The sequence below is a fragment of the Opisthorchis viverrini genome (genome assembly GCF_000715545.1).
Source record: "Opisthorchis viverrini unplaced genomic scaffold opera_v5_133, whole genome shotgun sequence".
In the NCBI taxonomy this organism is placed as follows: domain Eukaryota; kingdom Metazoa; phylum Platyhelminthes; class Trematoda; order Opisthorchiida; family Opisthorchiidae; genus Opisthorchis; species Opisthorchis viverrini.
Genome location: NW_008751791.1, coordinates 173,121 through 192,471, shown reverse-complemented (window position 1 = coordinate 192,471; position 19,351 = coordinate 173,121). Strand labels below are relative to the sequence as shown.

Here is a 19,351-nt window from a genome sequence, read left to right as displayed (position 1 = left end):
AATTTCCCGATTTTTCTATTTCTACCTATCGATATTGTCCAACCCCTCATTGACGAACGCTTCTCGAGTTACCTAAAATACACAAAATAGACTTTTGTTTAAACACGCAATGGATGTTGCAAAAGGTAGTTTCAAGCTTGGCTAGCCAACTCCGGTATCCCTGCTCACCATTACGGTCGCTGAAATGTTCATTCTATTACTTTTAAACAGCATTCAGGGATACCTTTCGTGTTTGATTCCAACGATTTTCGGCTGAGGTTGGTTTCTGTTAAGCCGGGCTGAAAGTATCATATTCAAAACACTTGGAGAAAAATTCACCGTGGTTTGCGAAACATTTACAACCGTTGGGAAAGTCCCGCGGATACTTGTCAAGGTGACGTGAATACTGAGGAATATACGGGTAGTCAGTAATACACGCAATAATTCTGTTGAGCAAAAGTATAATTTAGAGAAGATGTCCACAGATCCAACTTTTCTATAAAATGAATCATCTCAACACCTTCCCTACTCATCCGGGAAGCAGAAGCAAATTAAACTTCGTCAGGCAGCGTCATGAGAGCACGCCAAACCAACTATCTAGCAGTTGATCATCAGTACCAGCTGTAAAGTTGAAAACAGACTTCTCTACTTGGCCGAAGCTCAACTATATTTTATGATCTCCTGTCGACCTCTGTCGGTGTGTTCTAGGTCCATTCACTACCTACTTTTGGGTGCATCTGACTGCCCACCCTGTCTCGGTGTTTGCCCTGTCAAACCAACTAGTCAGTTTACGCCCCCTCCCCACCTAAAAACCCTGCCCATAATTCTCGCGCAGCAAAATTCTACCACTCGCTTTTGAGGTGCGGGCGTGTGTAGCCATTGACGGGGTTGTGAGAGAGCTGGTGTCTTGGGATTAGAAATTCCAAACGATAAAGATTATATCTGACAAGATGAATTGACGAAGAGCGATAGACTGAACCCTGAGTATCACACTGTGGTCTCAGTTTTGAGCTTGTTTGTGTGTGTTTGAGTGCACGTGCAATCGGCTCATCACTATGGCCAAAGTGTTGTACGAACAAGCAAGTAGAAAACGAAGACTAGCAAATTGAATGTACTGATTTCAATCGTTAAAGCTCATTGCAGAATTTCTGGAGTCTTACAAGGAAAAATGGTTGCATATCCTAACCACAGATTTCCAAACAGAGGTACCTGGATATCAACATATTTTGGGTATTTTAAACCAAGCCTCAGAGAAATAATAGTCCCCAAGGGAAAGAATGCATCCCTCCAACTAGACTTCCACCTATACCAACCACCTTCAGATTCACCGAAAACGTTCCATCCATATAGATCGAGGACCGTCCTATAGGTCATACGCTGATCAAAACGGCCAGGTGATACCCCTCGTTATACCAAGGTGCCATCCATTTTTATTGCTGGGCCATAATTAATGGGGATGGAGATCGCCTAATCATGCATGTTTAGAATTCCGCTGGTTTCTCATGAAATGCTGGATGATAAGAGAGCAAATAGGACATAGGCCGTCGACGAATTCGAAGGTCTTCTCTCTGACATGATCCACACAAGAAGCTCAACTCACGCACGAGATCTTGCTTGTAGCAAGAATGGCAGTCTGTTGAATGTAACGAACTCACTTTATCTACAGGAATCGTTCATAGGCGAATTAGGAATCGACTTGAGCAACTAAGTTTGCCAAAGTGCAATCTTCATCAACAGTCACAGCCCGAATTTTTAATTATCCTCCGCTAATTGTCCATGAACAGCCTGTACGAAAGTTCCATTGCAATGAATTGCAACTTTAATGAAATTTCCCGATTTTTCTATTTCTACCTATCGATATTGTCCAACCCCTCATTGACGAACGCTTCTCGAGTTACCTAAAATACACAAAATAGACTTTTGTTTAAACACGCAATGGATGTTGCAAAAGGTAGTTTCAAGCTTGGCTAGCCAACTCCGGTATCCCTGCTCACCATTACGGTCGCTGAAATGTTCATTCTATTACTTTTAAACAGCATTCAGGGATACCTTTCGTGTTTGATTCCAACGATTTTCGGCTGAGGTTGGTTTCTGTTAAGCCGGGCTGAAAGTATCATATTCAAAACACTTGGAGAAAAATTCACCGTGGTTTGCGAAACATTTACAACCGTTGGGAAAGTCCCGCGGATACTTGTCAAGGTGACGTGAATACTGAGGAATATACGGGTAGTCAGTAATACACGCAATAATTCTGTTGAGCAAAAGTATAATTTAGAGAAGATGTCCACAGATCCAACTTTTATATAAAATGAATCATCTTAACACCTTCCCTATTCATCCGGGAAGCAGGAGCAAATTAAACTTCGTCAGGCAGCGTCATGAGAGCACGCCAAACCAACTATCTAGCAGTTGATCATCAGTACCAGCTGTAAAGTTGAAAACAGACTTCTCTCCCTGGCCGAAGCTCAACTATAGTTTATGATCTCCTGTCGACCTCTGTCGGTGTGTTCTAGGTCCATTCACTACCTACTTTTGGGTGCATCTGACTGCCCACCCTGTCTCGGTGTTTGCCCTGTCAAACCAACTAGTCAGTTTACGCCCCCTCCCCACCTAAAAACCCTGCCCATAATTCTCGCGCAGCAAAATTCTACCACTCGCTTTTGAGGTGCGGGCGTGTGTAGCCATTGACGGGGTTGTGAGAGAGCTGGTGTCTTGGGATTAGAAATTCCAAACGATAAAGATTATATCTGACAAGATGAATTGACGAAGAGCGATAGACTGAACCCTGAGTATCACACTGTGGTCTCAGTTTTGAGCTTGTTTGTGTGTGTTTGAGTGCACGTGCAATCGGCTCATCACTATGGCCAAAGTGTTGTACGAACAAGCAAGTAGAAAACGAAGACTAGCAAATTGAATGTACTGATTTCAATCGTTAAAGCTCATTGCAGAATTTCTGGAGTCTTACAAGGAAAAATGGTTGCATATCCTAACCACAGATTTCCAAACAGAGGTACCTGGATATCAACATATTTTGGGTATTTTAAACCAAGCCTCAGAGAAATAATAGTCCCCAAGGGAAAGAATGCATCCCTCCAACTAGACTTCCACCTATACCAACCACCTTCAGATTCACCGAAAACGTTCCATCCATATAGATCGAGGACCGTCCTATAGGTCATACGCTGATCAAAACGGCCAGGTGATACCCCTCGTTATACCAAGGTGCCATCCATTTTTATTGCTGGGCCATAATTAATGGGGATGGAGATCGCCTAATCATGCATGTTTAGAATTCCGCTGGTTTCTCATGAAATGCTGGATGATAAGAGAGCAAATAGGACATAGGCCGTCGACGAATTCGAAGGTCTTCTCTCTGACATGATCCACACAAGAAGCTCAACTCACGCACGAGATCTTGCTTGTAGCAAGAATGGCAGTCTGTTGAATGTAACGAACTCACTTTATCTACAGGAATCGTTCATAAGCGAATCAGGAATCGACTTGGGCAACTAAGTTTGCCAAAGTGCAATCTTCATCAACAGTCACAGCCCGAATTTTTAATTATCCTCCGCTAATTGTCCATGAACAGCCTGTACGAAAGTTCCATTGCAATGACTCTTGAGGACTACTTATTATCACTGCTAGGTTATAAACAACTTTTTCGATAGCGACAGCCCAGGAAAGTGAGACTGAGGTGGAATGATAGAAGAATTGTCATAACCTTCACATAACATCTTAATTGGGCTTGTTCATAGTCGTAGCGGATAGCAAAGTTCAGGGACGTTTAGAATGTTAACGAAAAATTCTGTCTACTGCATAGTATTTCGGCCCACAAGTGCGATTCTCGGGTCGATGATCAAATGTAACCTAGGTCCTCCCTTACAGCAACAGTTACCGTGACACCATACGGCGTAATGAATTGTGGAATTCTGGACGTGCATTAAAATGCAGCGTGATATTGCATAGTATGACCGTCTCTCGGCATGACAAATAAAATGGAAAGGGAACAAGAGATGAAGTGAAAATCACCCTCGGGTGAACAAACTCTCACCTAGTGACAAGACTTAATACTGGTACACCACAGGACGAAAAGTTATTCTGTCGGGCTATGCAGCCCTGTCTCACTTCAGGCACAGACCCACATATCCTGCCGAAGGTTAACTCCGATCAGTTGCCTTTGGATCAAGTTTTTCTGGCCGTCACCTACCTGCCCAGTTAGGCCGGTATGGGACGGACGGGTAACTGTCACATTTGAACGAGTCACGAAGCTTGTGTTTACGTCCTTCACGTTCCCATCGCGTTGAAAAAAGGGGTAAGCCTGACCCGTGGGGGGATAGAACTAATGATACACCGATACCAGTTGCAAACTCTTCTTTCCCAAATAGATGATCAGTTACCTGATATGTCCCAGACAATGAGATGTGTTTCGCAACGTCAGTACATTCTTGTGACCGCGTAACCGACATTAATATCAGTGGGCAAAAATATCACAAACGAGAAATTCAGCTGGTTTCCAGGCGAGTCACCCGTCAAACCAAATTGGTATGTAAATAAGTGTATTTCACTAAAAAATGAAATTTGTAAGACCAAGTGTTAAGTGAATCAGACAAACCAAATACAGACCACTGTTTGGTGTCTTCGAACCCAGAGGAAATTTCCTCCACATGAGGGAGTAAAATTATTCAACGTTGTGGATCCCTCTTAGGGTTACCAAACACTCTTTAAGACAACATCAGGTCGAAGATTTAAGTGGGATCCAGTGAACATAACATAGCAGGTCAATGGCAATAAGTACTATCTGGTTACTGACATCATATATAACCGGTTTTCTAAAATACCTTTTCAACCTTCCTACATTTCTGGTTGGTTGACTAAAACCTGGTGCTTATGGTACTCTCCTTTCTTTGATTGATATACCGCTGGTAAGTTTGGGCTCTTTAAAAGTTTACAGGAAGCGGGTTCCGTTATGACACTCTTAGAAAAGTTGTTCTTTGTTAGGACATTGTACTCATTCTCACTTTCATCGGGAAACGGTAGCGTCTATGTCTGAGGACAGCCTATTTTCTTGCTCGTGGATTCTTGCTCGGATTGACCGAAGCAAAAGGTGATGAGTGGCTAACACTTCATTTATAGGGAGAAGTTGTTCATCCAGCCACCGCAAAACAGATTCCAACTTACGGGATACCGATGGTGGCCCTCATAAGGGATTGATGATTAGGTTAAAATCTACCGTTCAAACGAGAGAACTGTTTCACAGCACACAATTTCCACGTGGTAAATTTCTTTACTCATTTGTTAGCAAGTAACCTGGTTCGATTTGTTTTCATTCTGTACCTAGTCACGTCGTTTAATCTTGACGCTAACTCTATTCATTTTTAGTTCATTGTTTCGAGAGATGGGAATTGTGGTCTCAATTACGAACATTCTGTGGCTGAAGGTATAGCTGTAATTCGGCTCACAGAGCACATTCTCGAATACATGTAAGTCCATGCCAGAAACACATCGATCTTTGCCAACTATGCTGAATAGCGTCGGTTGATGCTGTTGCATGCAGGTCACTTCTGGTTAGCTGTCTATATGGAGAGTATGCCAGTTATGTGAATTTTTATGGAACTTGAACAATGTGAATACACAATTCCAACAAAATATCATCAGGAAAAGCCAAACGATGTTACCCAACTAGCTCAATGAGTTCACATACTTCGGCCTTGCTCTCCTCGAGAACCCAGATCTAGAGAGAATTGAGCTTCTAGCATTCACGTTTCTGAGGTTGCCTCCTATGATGTAATTAGGCAGAGGAACATCGCTGGACAGCTTGAATGACCCTGTTCACGTACATTGAAGTGACTTATGACATCTTCCTTGGAGAAACAATTCACGACTTAAAGATGCAGAAAACAGCTCAACCAACTGTTGTTTCGGGAGGTGGGATGATCAATTTTGAGCATAATCGTAGAAAAATATGAAGAACTGTTCGGTCAGTCATGAGTTGGTAACTGTCTTTCTGGTACGCATGAGTCAACTAGACGAGAAATACTTGTGAGACCACTGCAACTTGCCAGGATTTAGCTCCTTTGAATGAAGTCGAAGAGAACTACTTCACAACAGAAGCTGCTGTATTGGATGAAGAACTAAGTTTTTATTGAGGGGAATAGCACACTGATGCGTCTAATGAGACCACAATCTTCACTCGGATTGTGATTTTCGCCAAGCCAATGTGTGGATTCCTCCTGTGGCAATCGAAAAAAAAACGTATACCAGCATAGTGGTATGGAGTGATCAGGCGAGTGATGGACGAAATAACGGGACAAAATGAGTGCCACTTACACAACATCTTGGACGCATAGGTAAAGGACTCTGAGATGTCTATCGGTTCCCTTGAAGTGCATTTCGGTTATAAGGTTTGATGGGAAACGAGGCCTCTTGTACACTAATTAAATTGGCATTCTCTGTATCTGATTTACCACCAGTTGGTGACAGGAAGCCGGTGGGAAAATCTCAGCATCAATAAGAAGTAAGTTTGACGGAACATCATGTACCTTTGAATGGCCACTGAAAGACAAAAATTGGAGAAGGGTTTAATAGATATTTAGATGGGGATTCCAAATGCACATATCATGGAATAAAAGACAAGATCTTCGGACAGGCATAAACCACTGGAAGAGTGCTCTCCCAGCTGAGCTGCCAAGGATCCTCCTCCGAAAAAGCAACTGAGTTACGTGAAATTACTGCCTATCTAACTTTGCTGATACACATTCAGGACAATCCGGCATCCTTGTTCAGCTTACCTCCTCATGTGGAAATGGATTCGACTTGGAGAAATTCTGCTCAACCTAGATTTCACTCCGTGAATGAAGTCATTCTTTGCTGAAGAGCTCAAAATTACTCATGTGTGTCGGTGTAACACTATGTTTCCTCCTTCTTAGGAAGCACCAGCGGTACACAAATCAAGAAACTTCGGAGAGTTTTAAACTTGGAACTTCTCATCTAGTAGCTGAACACTTAATCGTTTGGTTATCAACGGCTGATCAACAGTACTGAGTGTTGTGCAACAAGCTAGGGAGTCCCAAGAAAGTTGTGTGATGTCTAGAGCTTTCCTTAAGAACTACGGACTAAAAAACTAGGTTATTTTGTGAACCATCCAGTCCTGAGCAGCTTCTCTACTGGGGGCTTGTTGTCAGTGACCTATGATAAGCTGAACTGGATCAAGTCTGGATATATGGATCTCTACAGAAAAAAGTATGCGTTCGGTTTTTTTTACCATGTTTGGTTATGGGAACTGCCAGGTGAAAACATAGTCTTAAACATCGCATCGATTCGTCAACAAACTTTTCCTTGTGCTGGACAATAAGAGAGTTATTTGGCAAGTGAATAGAGGAGAGAACATGAAAAAAGTCTTGATAGCGAAGTCAAACAATGGCTAGCCATTGATGGTGACGAGTCGGTAAGAGATGTGTAAATCACAATGTGCTAGAACAAGTCGGACGGTACAGCACATCTCATAAACACGTCCATTGTTACTCCGACGTTACAGTGGTCTAACGCGCTGAAACTCATTTACTAAGAGGAATGGAAAGTTCAGAGGTCCAAGGTGCTAATTGCAAGCAAGAACTTTGTCAATATTCTTTCGAATGTGAAGCATTATTTTCGGACTGAAAAAGATAAAACTTAAAAATAAGGCACGAGATCTGCGGACCTAATACCATTTCAGGTTATTAAAATCGGAATAGAGTCTTCTGAAAAAGAGGTTACATTTTGAAAAAAATCACCATTCATAACGGAAAGCTACTGAATGATAATCATTCCGTAACTGAAGGGACAGTTCTTGTTGTGGCAATGGTCGTTAGTTTGTCTGCCTAGCCAAGCAATTTGGTTGCAAAAGTTTCATCATTGGTTGTGAATGATAACTTGTCGGAAAGTACTTAATTCACCAGTTTATTTACTCTCCCCGATGTTTTGCACTGAACCATCAAATAACTGGGTTGCATAACGTCGTCTCTACTGTGATCAAATTTCAGGCAGGAAGTGAAGCGGTGGCGCCTCGTTCGATTCCCCTCTGTTTGCGATTTGGCGTTTCCAAAGCGCTTGGAGTGGAACCTCGATGAAAAAACACAGGGGGTGATAACGAAGGCTCTTCGAGAGATTGATCAGTGAGTGAATCACTCTCTCACATTTGTCATAATTCAACATATCTGAGTGCGCCCTGCTTTGTTTCAATTTTGTTCCCAACCCTCCTGTCATCGCTACTTCGCCCACTATTTTTTGGCATCTCAAGCTGAATGTCTCCATGACATGCAAAGAACTCACTTGGATGACAAACTGCTGATCTTCTTGAGTGTAGTATGTGTGTGGATGTTTTCCCCTCCTCCAGTGGCACACACGCAAAATGAGAGTTCACACAACTCGAGATAATAAGCGGACCCACATATTCACATAATGCAGATACCGGTAAAGAAGAAATGAACACAACGCTATTAATAAGTGTTGTAGTACAGTGACATACAAATAGACATACACACACACCCCACATAAAACAATCTACGTAAGAAAGTTAGCTCGGGATGCGTGCAGAGGAGAACGTGGTTTGCGTTCGAATCAACATTTGTTACAGATATATTTTCCCGTGCAAACAAAAATATGCGTTCTGGAATGGAAACATTCGAAAAGCAGCTAAAAGTATTTTGGACTACTGGATGTTCGAAAAAATACAATTTATTGGTCGACGCAATGGGTGAAAAAATAATAGAAACTCAGCGTTTTAACTAGTTCTTGTATTTTCAGGTGGTTTTATTGTGACACACGGTCTAGGAAAAGATAAAATAAAGTTCATTTGTGTTCGGTTGTGAATCCGCAAACGAATTATATCCTCACAAATTTTCACTGCGGAATTAAGCTTTCCATTGCTTCAGCATTATACATAAATAGAGTTTCTTGGAGGGAGTTGACCTGCAGTGACACCTTTATGGCATACAAAATACTGTAACACCAGCTAACAGCTTATCCTTGAATCACATTACGGGATGCCTCAATGAGGCTTTTCTTGGAAGGAACGAACAACATAGTGAATTAGGTGACAGATGAGAACTGCTACAATGGCTTCCTTAGTCTGTACCGACCGGCTACTGGTGAGGTTAACCACTGTGACCATTCAGCTAATTCAGATGAAGAGTAATTTTACAAGGTGAGTGGAAATCCCTTCTAAGAGGTCGTCAGTCGAGGAACCAATAAAAACAGGACCACTTGATGTGGATTGCGTGACTGGAGAATGAGTGGCACTCTATCTTGTATAAGTGCAGTTAAGGCCATCGTCGATCAACCACCCGTTGAAAAACAGCTGAACATTCAAACTACCAGTCGAGAGGTTCGGGGTTCGAGAATTCCTGGTGTTTAATGAGTCGCGCACTACAACTTATTCCAAGTGAATAAAAAGCAGCTGGAAAGCCCTTCTAGCCCTTTACTTGCAGGACAAAATCCGAATAGAAAACCACCAAACCTTCTCACACTAGCATCAGTCAAGAACAGTTTGGTTATCTGAACAAGTCAAAAGTTGCTTTTAACGGGAGCCACAGATGTATAAACGTGTTGCATTCCATAGAATGATTCAAAATGAATGAAACAGAAAGTGATTATTATTGATTTTATGAGACGGCAAACTATACTTTGAAATGTCTGGTAGTCATTGCTGTCTTCCATTTCAGAATGACTGATTACTTCTATTCTGTACTTTTGTGCAATGAAACATCACTGGCATATTTTCTCTAGTACCAGCGTATTTGAATTCATCGAAGCTAAACGGGGAGCATTTCGTCTATATATGGTGTGCATACTTTTTCGGTGAAGTCAAAAAATCCCCCGCGTCGTTCATCACAATATTTTCTCACATGACGTCCTGAATTTACAGAATTGCCGAAGATCTGGATCTTTATATTTTGCGATACAATGAATATGGTCGAGAATTTCCAAAAACGGTCAATATGAGTCCAGACTCATTCATTCAACTTGCTTTACAGTTGGCACATTACAAGTAAGTAAATGGTACTCACTTTGGTATGCAGGCACAAGCTTGACATGACACATCTATACCGTTGCTATGGATTTTTGTTTGGTTTCATGAGATATTTCAGTACAACTCTTGAGGTGGCACAATATGAGTGTGTAAATTAATCTGGTGGGAATCCGGAAAATGCCAAAAGTGAAGCCAAGAACTCAATCTTACATAGAGAAATCGGTTGTGTGAAAAAACATCCAAAGGTAAATAAAGATTTCAAAAGGGGAGAAATGAAGAGACGATATGAAAAAGACCAAAAGGAATGGCCCCAATAGCTGCTATTCAACTCATAGGGTAACCCAAAAACTGCGTTTAGATTCGAAACTCTCTAAAAAGTTTTCTAGAAGGCTTATCAGTACGATTTGCATTATATATATATATATATATATGGCTCGTCCTCATCATAATGTCATCGTTCATTTAAAAAATGATGGTACGCATGAGTACTGTTATAAAAGGTCAAGTTTTTATAAAGCACCGTATCAGGCTCATGGATTCTATATAGCAGCATAAAAATATAAGTTCTGTTTTGCCTTTTCGTTTGAGGCATGTTTGAGCTTGCGAGCTTCCAAATTTTAGACACGGTTTTAATGTGTTGTAGACCATTTTCGCAAACCTGATGGTTTAACTGATATCCTTCACGTACAGTGAATTACATCGAGTCGGGAATAGATTTGTATACCCCGAGCAGTGAACATTCAGCGTGCAAACTTCTGAAAGACGTGAAAGTTGAGTGAGTGGTATAAAACACAATCCGAAAGAAGTGAACTGATAAAGGCGAATCTAGCGAAGGTTCAGGGCTGATACGACGTACGGTCATGAAGAGCGGCATATAACTATGGTGTCTGCTGGTAATCGCAGGTGAAGTGCGTAATTTTGTTGCGTGCATGAAGCAAATACGATGCGATAAAAAAAGCATAAATGAAAGGTTGGTTATCAGGTGATATTTCAAAACGAGGTAGGCGCGCTTACTTCTTGTGCAGCCGATACACTACCAGATGTTCCAAAAGTGTCTCAATAACCAAAATTTATGACGCCACTCTTCTCCAAAATGTCAAGAAATATGATAAGGACAGTAAGTCCGGCGGTTAAAATCACGCGATAAACCTAGTGTGCAAATAAGACTTAAAGCTTTTATCAGCTCAAGAAGATTGGAATCGCGTCTCCGGAAAAGTGCCTCGAACACGAAGGGGCTAACTGAGATTAACGATTATCGTGACTCCAAAAGGTTTAGGTCAATAGGTCTTGGAGAGCAATCATTATCAACCAAAAGCGATGGCGGGCTGTCAACAAGACCCTTAGTACACCTACTTCAAGTAGAGCAGAAAATAATATCTCACCATTTTAAAAGCGAAGAGAAGCAGGACTTCCTCGGGATCAACTAACAATTTCATTTAATCTCTCATGAAATTCCATGTGAAATTCCGAAAAGACGAAGTCACACATTCAGGGCCACCAGCATACATAAAACCGTGAAAACAACCAGAAACATTCTTGTTATGGACGCACAACTAAAAAAAGAACGAATAAAGAATAGTGATTTCTTAAAATCATCGTGCATTCCTGGTGCGGGGACCTCTCCTGAACTGAGTTGAACTGGATACAGTTAACGAAACATTGATGCACAGTCTAGATGAAACATTTTTCGTCGAGTTCTTCGGCCAGGAGCTGTGAAGGTGAACCTCGACCGACACTGCCAAAAGCAGTGAAAAGAATTCATGCGATGGCAACCAGTGTATAACGCGAATACCGGCGTTTTCTTTGGATATCAAACCGCGGTTTGGCTTGAACACTCGAACGACTGTGAAAATACAGAGATGCAGGCAGTGGGTCGATACTTCCTGATCCAGTTTTCAAAAACAGGATGTTTCTTTAGTGCTCTCCCCCTTTCAGGAAATTTTCTGCGAACATAGCAGGGGCTAGTCTGATGAGAATGATTGCAAACGATATCGCCGTAACAGATAATTGAGACAAGAGACACCGAAGCTTGTTTGGTGGTCCTGGCGCTTTCAGCCCGTCGTATATTCATCTGTGAAACGTTACAGATGGTGATTTATTGCACGCGCTTTCAGAGTTATTATTCGATTGTACATAGATGTCAATGCAGACATTAACTCATGAGTTTCAAGCATCTTCCAAGTCCTCGCTCCCATGCGTGTATCCTCCTATAGTGGGTCCTGTGGAGATCTAATTCTCACTCCGTACATGCGCAATTCATTGCCCTGTTACGAAGACCACAGGAACATTCGGCTGTTAGACAGTGACCATTATGCGGCAACTGACATCAGTTTTTGTGTTCATTCTCCCTCCACGTCTAGTTAAAGCGTATTGCTTTGCAACAAAATCCTTGCTAACATTGAGTAACATGCTCAACTAAATTATGGTCGGAGTCACTAAATCTTGGGCCTCAAATCTTCGACATTACTGGCATATCAGGTCATTGTGGAAGATGAATTAGCTTCAAGTGGCCTGAAAACAAATTTAGCCCCAATTATGTTTTATTATCCAGAGGATCGCTTGGGGAGAACTATTGATATTTAGACCTTAGAAGGGTTAGGGCGTTTGTTTCATGCTGTTTCCAGTATCGTAGATTGTAAATGTAACAGATTAGACTACATTGCATATTACATGAATGTGCCGGTAAAGCGAGAATAGACAGGAGTCGGGTGCTCCAAAGTCACTTTCAAAATGTATCCAGAGTACTGTTATAAAAGGTCAAGTTTTTATAAAGCACCGTATCAGGCTCATGGATTCTATATAGCAGCATAAAAATATAAGTTCTGTTTTGCCTTTTCGTTTGAGGCATGTTTGAGCTTGCGAGCTTCCAAATTTTAGACACGGTTTTAATGTGTTGTAGACCATTTTCGCAAACCTGATGGTTTAACTGATATCCTTCACGTACAGTGAATTACATCGAGTCGGGAATAGATTTGTATACCCCGAGCAGTGAACATTCAGCGTGCAAACTTCTGAAAGACGTGAAAGTTGAGTGAGTGGTATAAAACACAATCCGAAAGAAGTGAACTGATAAAGGCGAATCTAGCGAAGGTTCAGGGCTGATACGACGTACGGTCATGAAGAGCGGCATATAACTATGGTGTCTGCTGGTAATCGCAGGTGAAGTGCGTAATTTTGTTGCGTGCATGAAGCAAATACGATGCGATAAAAAAAGCATAAATGAAAGGTTGGTTATCAGGTGATATTTCAAAACGAGGTAGGCGCGCTTACTTCTTGTGCAGCCGATACACTACCAGATGTTCCAAAAGTGTCTCAATAACCAAAATTTATGACGCCACTCTTCTCCAAAATGTCAAGAAATATGATAAGGACAGTAAGTCCGGCGGTTAAAATCACGCGATAAACCTAGTGTGCAAATAAGACTTAAAGCTTTTATCAGCTCAAGAAGATTGGAATCGCGTCTCCGGAAAAGTGCCTCGAACACGAAGGGGCTAACTGAGATTAACGATTATCGTGACTCCAAAAGGTTTAGGTCAATAGGTCTTGGAGAGCAATCATTATCAACCAAAAGCGATGGCGGGCTGTCAACAAGACCCTTAGTACACCTACTTCAAGTAGAGCAGAAAATAATATCTCACCATTTTAAAAGCGAAGAGAAGCAGGACTTCCTCGGGATCAACTAACAATTTCATTTAATCTCTCATGAAATTCCATGTGAAATTCCGAAAAGACGAAGTCACACATTCAGGGCCACCAGCATACATAAAACCGTGAAAACAACCAGAAACATTCTTGTTATGGACGCACAACTAAAAAAAGAACGAATAAAGAATAGTGATTTCTTAAAATCATCGTGCATTCCTGGTGCGGGGACCTCTCCTGAACTGAGTTGAACTGGATACAGTTAACGAAACATTGATGCACAGTCTAGATGAAACATTTTTCGTCGAGTTCTTCGGCCAGGAGCTGTGAAGGTGAACCTCGACCGACACTGCCAAAAGCAGTGAAAAGAATTCATGCGATGGCAACCAGTGTATAACGCGAATACCGGCGTTTTCTTTGGATATCAAACCGCGGTTTGGCTTGAACACTCGAACGACTGTGAAAATACAGAGATGCAGGCAGTGGGTCGATACTTCCTGATCCAGTTTTCAAAAACAGGATGTTTCTTTAGTGCTCTCCCCCTTTCAGGAAATTTTCTGCGAACATAGCAGGGGCTAGTCTGATGAGAATGATTGCAAACGATATCGCCGTAACAGATAATTGAGACAAGAGACACCGAAGCTTGTTTGGTGGTCCTGGCGCTTTCAGCCCGTCGTATATTCATCTGTGAAACGTTACAGATGGTGATTTATTGCACGCGCTTTCAGAGTTATTATTCGATTGTACATAGATGTCAATGCAGACATTAACTCATGAGTTTCAAGCATCTTCCAAGTCCTCGCTCCCATGCGTGTATCCTCCTATAGTGGGTCCTGTGGAGATCTAATTCTCACTCCGTACATGCGCAATTCATTGCCCTGTTACGAAGACCACAGGAACATTCGGCTGTTAGACAGTGACCATTATGCGGCAACTGACATCAGTTTTTGTGTTCATTCTCCCTCCACGTCTAGTTAAAGCGTATTGCTTTGCAACAAAATCCTTGCTAACATTGAGTAACATGCTCAACTAAATTATGGTCGGAGTCACTAAATCTTGGGCCTCAAATCTTCGACATTACTGGCATATCAGGTCATTGTGGAAGATGAATTAGCTTCAAGTGGCCTGAAAACAAATTTAGCCCCAATTATGTTTTATTATCCAGAGGATCGCTTGGGGAGAACTATTGATATTTAGACCTTAGAAGGGTTAGGGCGTTTGTTTCATGCTGTTTCCAGTATCGTAGATTGTAAATGTAACAGATTAGACTACATTGCATATTACATGAATGTGCCGGTAAAGCGAGAATAGACAGGAGTCGGGTGCTCCAAAGTCACTTTCAAAATGTATCCACCTAATATTCACTGTAACTTGGTGACCCGAGAAATAAACGTTCATCATCGTCTCGTATTTGATACAAATTAATCGATTCTTCAACTGTGCTTGCACTTCACTTTCCGGACATCCAGGCTCCACAACTATCTCGTCCCCACCTACGAGAGTGCATCAACACGACGATTCGTCCTAGCCCGTGTGGATAACATTCGTGCATGTTCCATGCCTGCATTGGAATGGTGTAAAGCAATGACTGGACAAACTAGATGCACCGTAAGTTTGGACACCAGGTCAGATTTTTAAAGTGCTTTTGCACTCACAGAGCAGTCCACATTTAAGTAGAGACGACTCTCGAGTGATACGGTGACGTCAGTGGGAAAGAAAAGCCGGGATTTCTACATGTCTAGCAATACTTTTTGCCTGCAACGTCAATCACAAATCATGGGTTGAATATATACATGACAAATTCAGAGAATCAAAAGGATTGACTAGAGAGTCAGCCAAGATACTCAATGTTGCACTTTAACAAGGTAAAAAAAAGGTTATTGAAAACGTCCATACTTCTGCGATGTTACTGTTTCTGGAGACTTTCTAACCGTTCAGGAACGTCTTATTTACTAAAGAAATGTCATTAAAAGTGAAAAAAATGACATGCCTAAGCATGAGGCTACCTAGCGCAATAAGCACAATGTCTGTCATTACAGCGCTTTTATGCACTGTTGAGCTCTGAAATACAACATAAGTAAAGGATTCCGCAATTGTAGTTACACCGTTGTTTTATAGCAAATGTATTTTACCCATGGTTTTCTGATTCACTACAGGAAGTTTTCTTGACCAGATCTCAAATAACTGAGCCTAAAACAACTGGGCTGATAGGAACTGACTATTTCAGATACATTTAAAATGAACAAGGTTGTTCAAACTCGCTATGGTGGCAAAACAAACTATAAAAATAAACAAATAGATAACACAGGACCATCATTAGTCATGGATACTGTGTCAGAACATCGAAATTTCCGCAATTTAGGCAATGAAATTCCCACAATACCTAAGGATATCTCGGACATAGACAGTGTACGTGTGTTATCATCTACAGACATTCATTTCGTGCTGTCTGTTATATCTGACCGCTGTTCCCGCTCCAGTGTCTGGTGCCAGAAGAAGAACCCACTGGAAAGGAACACAACTGCTTTATTGCAACAAGCGAGTGCGTGCGAGTGCGGCCCCACGCTATTTAAAGGGTACATTTTGACATTGATCCAGGCTGTCTAATGGGCGTTTAGTGAACACCCATACACACCTATCGTGCTTCTGTGAAATGCCTGAACGCTGATCACACTTGGTTGTGCTTCTGTGGCGTGCCTGAACACTCATCGGCTTTTGCTAAATTGGTTGACCGACCTGGATGCTTGCCGACTTCCATATTGAGATTTTCGTGAAGTTTCAGGGTCTCTGTAGGTTCCGGGCGTTTTGGGGTTACTTTCATGAATCCGACCTTCCTTATACTGTCAATTTTCGGTTCACGACAAATTTACCTGAGGCATCATCTTTATCAACTTGCCGTGGGTTTATGTACAGTTTGCACCGATTTGTACATGCTGCAGAACAAATTACAACAACTCAGTCAACATGATAACCGTTCAAGTAACCTCCAGAAATAAACCTCCATGCTCCATAAGTCCGAAAGTCAAAACGAATCTTACCATAGAAGAGGGCTTCGGATAAATACACTGTTCATTTTTGGGTAGTTAGATATGGAAATAGCTAAGTGGCTCAGAGAGCGAATAAGTGAACAAGACGAGTGCAACTTCCTTCGCAGATGTCACTGTTGGAGCCAGTCAACAAGTGTGACCACGTGATGTGGATCCTGTCTAAGTGCGAGTGAATCACACTGCTGACCAGCCACTCGTGACCGAATGCTTTAGTGTTGGAAATAGTAGCAGGGATATGGTAAGCTCGACACTCCCTAGAGCTTCGTGGGATGCGCGAAGTAGATGATTTCCAATTAGGATGAGACAGCTGTACACTGCTTCTGGAATTAGATTGTCTTCACTTGCAGGAAGAAACTTCAGCTGAAATTCGGATATTCATTTACGAATCCGTCTTGCAAAGAAAACTCCGAGGTTGAGCACTATCTTATTCCGTGCATGAGTGAACCTTATCCACAGATTCCACTGTACTTACCAACATAGCCTCTAAAAACCTCCACAAATGGTTGGGCCCTTCATGTTCGTTATAGACGGATGAGAAAATACGGCTATTGCGGAAGGCAATGGAATGGCAAACGGAGATTATGCTGGAGACTATTCTCGGTCATGGGGTGGATAACCACTTGCTTGGACTACGTCAAATCGCCATCGAACATGATGGAAAACTCCCGAAGATATTCACTGACGAAACATACATGGAGGCCAACCGCTTTCGACTGTCCACCAGTCAGGTAAGTTGCGACGGACTAGAGAGAAGCTTTTTCTTTCAACTGCAAAAATAAGTGTTTTCGTAAATTCAGATAAAAGCGCGCTGAACAAAAGACACTGATCATACTGATGGTTTTCTCTTCAGGTTTGATGGTAAACACATACAGCGGTCATCCGTAAGAGTAAGAAAAAAGTGGTTGTCGTTAGCGGTTGCGGATGCTGAATCCACAGTATAAAAATACTCCTGTGGATTGGTGTGACAAAATAGGGGTAGGGGTAGTCAGTTAAGAAAGTCTTACGACAACAGCCTCAAATGGCACCACAGGGATCGCGGCTTACTTTTCAGTTTATGACTTGTTATTAGGCAGGAACCTAGTTCCAAGGAAGAAGGGTCGGTAGCAAAACCACCGACCCATCACTATGCTTCCTAACAATTCACTGATGACGTCATCTCGACTGATGATGAAACACTTACAATCAAACTACCTAAATCAGCGAAGAAACCAATAACCGTCTATGCTACTTGAGCTACTAGCATTCGCCTCACTAGCAGAATTAAACAGTCGGTCACGACCCGAGCCTTGTACGGTGAAAGGAATATGGAATACTGTAATATACGATAGCTCCGGGGTGGCACTTATTACGGAGACCCTGGTAGGATGAGTCTAAATAAGCAGCTGTTAGAACATCGGAAAACGACGGCCTGATTGTCGTATGCAGCATCAAGTTTTTAGCTAAGAATTTTTCAGAAATCACTATTCAGGTTTACTGTATGAGGAAGACGTTTCAGCATAACAGCTATTCTCAGTATAGCTTAACATACACTACACCGTATGAGACTATGAAAATAAACGAGATGGCTAATCTCAACACCCTTTCAGCTGTACTGTAATTTGAACAGTGGAATTATCTCACTAATTGGGTGGTCATTCCAACAAGCTTTGAGCAGTACTGAAGATACGTTCCTTGGGATTCAGTAGACAATAGACTAGCGGATTGTATTGCTGTAGCATTTACAGAGAATCAAATGCAATGTTCGTCATTGAGTAACGGTGCTTTTCGTAATCGCTTAACATCGTCGGTGAACTCGGAAGGTCCTGAAAGAACTCTTCTATGAACATCGATCCTGGATAATCCAATACCGTTGGAATTAGTTTCAACACGACAGGCCTCCGTACATTAACGATTATTGTTCTGCACGCTCTTCAGTATGCCAAGAAAGCTGATGTAGAAACTGCACTTGTCAACCAGATGCACTCCTTGTTATTTCTCACTTACCCATGATAGTCCAGGCCCCATTGTCAAGTCTTAAAAGGATGGATTCATATTCAGTCATTCCTAAGCGAGGTCCGAATAAGATAAAATTAGCCCAGTAAGTAAAGTAGCCTCGGAAATGTTTGAATGCTGACCGTGATAGGAGCCAGTTATTTCAACCGACCTACATACTCCTCCTGCTCAATGTGTAGGAAATGGGAAAGCTTGATCGCGCACTAAGTAGGCTTTCCTTCCAGTAGTTGACCATGAATTCTATTAGTTTTGTTTGTTCCCTCGTCCACACTGATTTGTGAGGAGCTGAACATACAACAGCGGTGAGCGGCTTTCGGCTTTTCCCCTACCATAATTTGACGGTTTGTTATTTCTAGTGGGTAGTGACGAATTTTGTTTCGCAAAAATTTGACGACAGATGTGATGAGACGAAAATAGCTCCGTCTGAGCTGTGTTTGTGCATCTGTACAGCTCAACAGACCAATTTACTTGTGCATGCCTTGTGCAACTAACCTGTCCACACTGTGGGAACTTCGCAGCCACAACAGTAGTAGTCGCAGCAATGGAAACGAGCAACGAAGCACGAACTCCGCGTTCCGGCTAAATGCGTGTGCATTCGTGCACATGAGAAAGAAGCTGCACCAACACAATTTACCCTCTTCAGAAGTAACGGACAACAGACTTAGTAAAAACTCTGAATTCAACA

At 42.0% G+C, this 19,351-nt stretch overlaps 1 protein-coding gene across 1 annotated transcript in view; it reads left to right on the top strand.

Annotated features, from left to right (window-relative positions):
* The window catches only part of T265_06479 (hypothetical protein), a gene marked incomplete at both ends in the record, with an annotated part of 35,472 nt that overhangs the window by 12,443 nt on the left and 3,678 nt on the right, over nucleotides 1-19,351 (top strand). Inside the window, 5 exons of the mRNA XM_009171753.1 lie at nucleotides 5,359-5,459; nucleotides 7,998-8,129; nucleotides 9,881-10,003; nucleotides 15,097-15,235; nucleotides 17,202-17,402. Of these exons, the coding sequence (XP_009170017.1) occupies nucleotides 5,359-5,459; nucleotides 7,998-8,129; nucleotides 9,881-10,003; nucleotides 15,097-15,235; nucleotides 17,202-17,402 (696 nt within the window). The remainder of the gene's footprint in view (nucleotides 1-5,358; nucleotides 5,460-7,997; nucleotides 8,130-9,880; nucleotides 10,004-15,096; nucleotides 15,236-17,201; nucleotides 17,403-19,351) is intronic.